The sequence below is a fragment of the Lotus japonicus genome, chromosome 5 (assembly GCF_012489685.1).
Source record: "Lotus japonicus ecotype B-129 chromosome 5, LjGifu_v1.2".
Classification (NCBI taxonomy): Eukaryota; Viridiplantae; Streptophyta; class Magnoliopsida; order Fabales; family Fabaceae; genus Lotus; species Lotus japonicus.
In genome coordinates this window covers 11,449,205-11,454,854 of record NC_080045.1, presented here as the reverse complement: position 1 = coordinate 11,454,854, position 5,650 = coordinate 11,449,205, and the positions used below count along the sequence as shown (strand labels likewise).

Below are 5,650 nucleotides of genomic sequence, written 5' to 3'. Positions count from 1 at the left end.
ACTTAATTTTTTTGTATTTGTATCTTACATTATGCAACAGATCACGATTCATAAGTTAGGATCTAGAGATACATGATATATTTCTCGATTTGATAGTGATGAAAAAATAAACTAACTCTATTCCAGCACACTCATAACTTGAGAATCACATTGTGATATCAATAACAATAAGTACTAACACTAAGAGTTCATCAGAAAGAGCCACATGTTGTAAACCTTTACAGCGAGTAGGTCAACATTGATAACATATCTATTACTAAAACTATAAGAGATGCCAGATACTCATCGTCCATTTTGATCTAACTACCATATTCAAATGAATCCCTTCTGACGCACAACTTCTAGCACTATGGAAACAACACTCACTGACTTTGCATAGCACATGAAATCCCGAGCATGCACTAAACTCCGCCTTACAATAAAATTAACAGGCTAAACATGAGTACAAAAAAGTATGATTGTTACGCCATATCCATATCCATATCCACTAAAGAATAGCAACCGCAAGAAGATAAATGTTAAAGTTGAGCACTAAGCCAATCATGAAAAGGGGCATTATAGGAATATCCATGAGCATGGTCGTGAATTTGGTAGAGGGGAATTGGCGGAAAAAAATAAGATCAAGATCCTCTAGCATTGCACCTATTACACATGACAACTACTCCAAGTTTGTAGCGTTGTCTCCTTAAATTAATGGGTAACAACCATAACAATAAGCTACATAAAGAAATGAAGTTTCTCAAATGCATTGGACCTCCATATTAGTTTCTAGAATCTTGAAGATTGTCTACCATCATCAGAGAAGCAAACATATGCTGAAGCCTTAGTCTACATGTCATCCTGTTTCTCCTTTCATAGAACCAGACTGTCCTCTTGCGACTCAACATGATTATAAACGCTCTCAATCTCTGTCTGATTCTGAGGTGAAAACATGACATCAAGTTGGGAAAAATTTCATCTGCCACACCATCCAAAAGATCTGCAATACAAAGCTCAATACCAGCGATATGGACAAAAAGAACTCAATCACAAAATCTAGTGCCCATCCTCATACCAGACAAATTTAAGACCTTCCTAGACAAACACCAAACTCAAACAATAACATTCTTAGCTTTCACAATGCTCATCTAGACATAAGCGTCCCTTGCCTTGTACTTCCCTTCAAGCTCATAGAGGAACATAATTTAGAGGCATTACCTACACCTAAATCTGATGGAAAAGAATATCAAGTGCTCTCATTATTGTGTTATGCACTCCCGAGGCGAAAACCACCCCTTAGCTTTAGAGTCAATGATTTCATTCCATACCTCCAAATTCCAACTAAGATTATTCCCTCCACTCCATTGCACCAAATACATCTGCATACCTTTGATCCACTGATCGCGCACCGCCTCAGGAATACTTTTTTTAGTACATCGAAAAGATAAATTACATCCTTCAAAAATCGACCACTGGACCTTCCCCTCCCCAACTAATATGTCCTCCTAGCTCTTACTACTTGAGCTATTATATATATTTGTATCTGTCAAGTATTTTCTTGTTGAAACAAAATATGTTTACATGGGCCTAGACGCAGGCAACATCTAATGAATATTGGGCCTCAACATTACACCTGAAGAATAATATTTACAGCGAAAAAACAGACACGTGTACGTTCCAGATTTACTTTAACCGTCAACGCTCTCAGATCTCCTGCTTCATCCATTTCCTACATAAACAAAGTTTCTCTCCTTTTCCATCCAATTTCCGTTTCGTCAACGCGTTTTTCTCTCCGTTTCCATCTTCGCTTTCGCCACCTTAATGGATTAATCTTCAACCCACAGATTTCATATACAATCATCGATTTTGATTCTGATCTTCCAATAACCCCTTTCGTATGTGCAGTGTGATCCTCAATCAAACGCTGTTTTGGTTTCGATCGCAGAGAGGCTTTTGGCCTTTGATTTCGTTGTAAATTAGGGTCTCAACGACGAACATAGATTCAAGATGCCTTGGGTTTCCGTTGGACTCTTCCTTCTACGCTCTTCTTTGGTTCCGTTCCATGGTGGATCCTCCTCTAATCGTTTGAAACATCTTGAAAAAAGTGATCGGCGTGGTAATCTTAGTTAACATTAGATCTTCTCCGTCTTCCTGAGTTCCTTTCAATTTCTTTGGCCTTTTTCGTTTCTCTGTTTTTGGATTTGGATTTGGTTTATTTCTTCTCGTTCGATCTGCGAGAGAATTCGTTGAGGAAATCGAAGTGTTGTTGTTCTTCCTCTTGATTTCGTTTTTGCTTTCAAAGGCCGTGAAAGCTTGCTGTTTCCAGTTTTTCGTTTCCAGGTGTTGCTATTCGCAGCTGCAAACGCTGGCGTTTAAGGTGATATATGCTGTTCTGGTTTGAATTTCATGGAAATTACATGTTTGCAGCTAATTATAGCTATATTATTTGCTCTTGAATTCACAGTAATATATCTATTTCTTATGTTTTTGAATTTAGTTTCTTATTTAATTAGATTAGTTATTTCCGAATTTTTGTTGAGGGATGGGGGAATTTAATTAGGATGCTTTGTTCTTATACATGGAATATTTGTTATGAAATTGCAAATGTGTGTTTTGATCCGTGGCTGAAGCACTTCCATTAAAAGTGTGATATAAGGAAGGTCAATCTTCGAATAATTTGGAATTTTATATCGGCCCTTGCTTATAGAACATGAAACATTTGCATATTTAGGTCTAGGAAGTAGTAGATATCTTCCATTAGATTTAGATACATTCACATATTTTGTATTTTAATTCAAATTCATGATTATTTATTGACTTAATGATATTTCTGCATACTCGTATATCGTAATCTATACATTTTTCGAAGATTGCTATATAGCAACTAACCATGATGCCATCCACCTGGAAACTTTGCCTGCATAAATCACCTCCGAGACGATGCTATTGATTACTTGTGTTATTGCTACTTCGTTTATTGTTATTGCTGATAATACCACCATTTTATTGATTACTTGCTTTCTATACTTGAACTTTTGTTTTGCATAAATTGGTTTTTGTACTATAATAACTCTGAGTCGCCTCTTTATACTGCAATTATGTTGATGCATTTATTGCATGTTTTGCAAAAACTTCTATGATGTGTGGTGTTTAACTTGTTTTTTATTTAGTAGTAGTATGTTTAGATCATTCATCTAAGATTGTTTTTCTGTTTATAACTTGTAGTGCCCCGTACCGTTGATGGACATCCACTCTCCTGTTAATGCTGTGGATGACAACATCATAAGTAAACTTGAAAGTATTTTTGGAGAGTCATTACATATACAAGATGCTGAGAAGTCAGAACATGTTTCCAAGGGGGGTGATATTGATAAATGTAATGACGGGGAGGGGAGCTTATGTGAAGGTTTTGAACATGAAGAAACCAAAATAAAGACAAGCTCTTCTGATGAGGCTGCTACATTGACAGAATCACTCTCTGCACAGTCTCCACATCAAAGTTACTCAGAACCTCTCCTCGTAAGTTCAAATATGCAATTAAAAGATTGTCAGGAATTGTGCTCTTATTCTAGTAAGGAAATGTAGAAAATTATTTGTGGAAGGCATACGATATTTAGTGTATGAAATTATGTTGTGCATCTACTCGAGCATTTGTACCTAACATATTAGTTGTTATAGTAAAAAGTAAAGCATCCATGCCTTGCAATAAGACTTGTATAAAAATTTAAAATATACAAAAAAGTAATTTAATGATATTAAAAAGAAAGGATTTTTAATACATGATTTAGTTAATAAACATAATTTTAATGATGGTCTACGAATATACATTTAATGTTGATTGATGAAATTTAAGTATTAATTAAAGAAATTAAGAAAACTAAAATCTCTAATAGTTGAAGAATTCATGAATGAAAAAGTAGTTTTAATTTGATTTGACTTAATATAGAAATTTATATGAGGGTATAGGGGACAAAAAGTATGGGGGATAATGAAGGGTGAAGGGGCCAGGGTTCAAACCTTGGTGAATGAACTAATTTACTAACATTACTAACAACTAATATTCGCCTATAAAAAATGTCACATCATAAGAAAGACACATGGCTTTGTATGAGAGTATTACTTAGCCTCATGAAATCAATAATTATCACTTAAATGTGTTGGGGTCGACTAGTGTTTGTAAACTAAATTCCTATCCATGCATATTTGTTGTATTTGAACCACGAAGATTTGGTCCCTTTCATAGCAATAGTATATTTTGTATTTTTGCTTGCTGTTTATCTTATATAGCATGTTCCTCCTTAAAGCAGAAGCACAGGTTTTGAGTTGAACTGTGTTGTAGTTGCTCTTTTCTTGTGATTTAGGCTAAGTTTTTTTTTTTTGGGTCAAGGAAGGTCAGATGTTGGGTTGACCCACTTTCTCTTTCGGTTTTTCTCTTCATCACCCATTATATCTATCATTTATTTCTCTTCTATTCCTATCTTTTCCAAGTGTGGGTAAATCTGAGGTGTCAAGCATTTTTTTAAATGTTTCTATTCGGTAGAAAAGAACCTCGTCATGTATAGACAGGTATACTGCTATTGTCTTGGAGCGTTTTTCGGTTCTTGGCTTCAACAGATAGAAGGAAGATCCATGCAGAGTTGATTGCATTAGAATATATATAAAATGCATTTGAGTAATGTGATAGAAGAGACTAAAATATAGTTTTGGTCCTAGGTATAATATGCAGCTATTTTTTTTTAGCAGTTGTCATCTTTTGCTTATTGGTGTTTGTTTTATGTGTTTTACCCCACAGGCACCTCCAAAGCTTATATCTGCCATGAAAGGTACCCGTGAGAAAGAGGGGGGTTCACAGAAGAAATTGACTGTTAAATGGGCTCCTGATGTGTATGATCCGGTACCAACATTAGTATCACATACTGTCAAAAGCAAGAACCGCCATAAATCCAGGATCAAGAAGGGTGAAAAGAAAAGTAGTAAGAAAGGTCACAAGCACCATTATTCTAAAGGGGGCAACACCAAAGATATCACACCTGTTAAGAAGCAATATGACAATTGGTGGCTGGAGTCTCCTGATAAAGGGATTGAAACATCGACTGGGTTTGATCTTGATGCTGATCATAGCTATGATTCCTTCCATGGAATTAGCTACTTGAAACCAGTTACTGAAAGCCCCTGCCATGCTAGAGGAGCGCTGAGTAACATCCTTGAATTTGTATCCTATATCAAATCTGCATGATAATTTCCTCGTAGACTGGCGAAGAGATTGAGTTTCATGGTCAAAAACTGTTTGGCTGTATCTTGAAATTCTGAAGGCTTTTTGGAACATAAAAATGTCCTGTGCATAGCATGTACTTTGTTTTTTTTTTTTTTTTTTAAATAATCAACCTGATGTACTTTGTATTTTCACTATTTTTGTTAAATAATGTTGAACCAAAATTTCTGGATGAAGTCATAACTATTGGGCATCGGTTTTAAGGCCAACCTTGCATCTCCATGCCATCCCTCTAAAATACTAAAAATAATTCCTAATAACTCCCTTATTTCAATCCCCTATTTTAATTCACGGTACATTTTGCGAACCCATTTTGCGGAATTTGCTTTCGGATTTAAAATTGCGAAATGTATTTGTGTTTCACATTTTAAATTACCGCAAATTAACTTTCAGTGAAGT

General features: G+C 35.4%; 1 protein-coding gene across 1 annotated transcript; it reads left to right on the top strand.

Annotated features, from left to right (window-relative positions):
- Positions 1 to 1,734: 1,734 nt before the first annotated feature.
- Positions 1,735 to 5,427, top strand: LOC130717906 (uncharacterized). The gene is made up of 3 exons (XM_057568307.1): positions 1,735 to 2,356; positions 3,205 to 3,498; positions 4,772 to 5,427. Exons 2-3 carry the CDS (start codon positions 3,220 to 3,222, stop codon positions 5,213 to 5,215), a joined length of 723 nt encoding a protein of 240 aa, XP_057424290.1. The 5' UTR covers positions 1,735 to 2,356; positions 3,205 to 3,219; the 3' UTR covers positions 5,216 to 5,427.
- Positions 5,428 to 5,650: the final 223 nt, after the last annotated feature.

What these genes read in the sequence shown, in the direction of transcription:
- LOC130717906 (XM_057568307.1), top strand. Translation starts at nt 3,220, where the DNA reads ATGGACATCCACTCTCCTGTTAATGCTGTGGATGACAACATCATAAGT. An exon ending in GTTACTCAGAACCTCTCCTC is followed by an intron (nt 3,499 to 4,771) that starts GTAAGTTCAAAT and finishes TTTACCCCACAG; the next exon opens with GCACCTCCAAAGCTTATATC.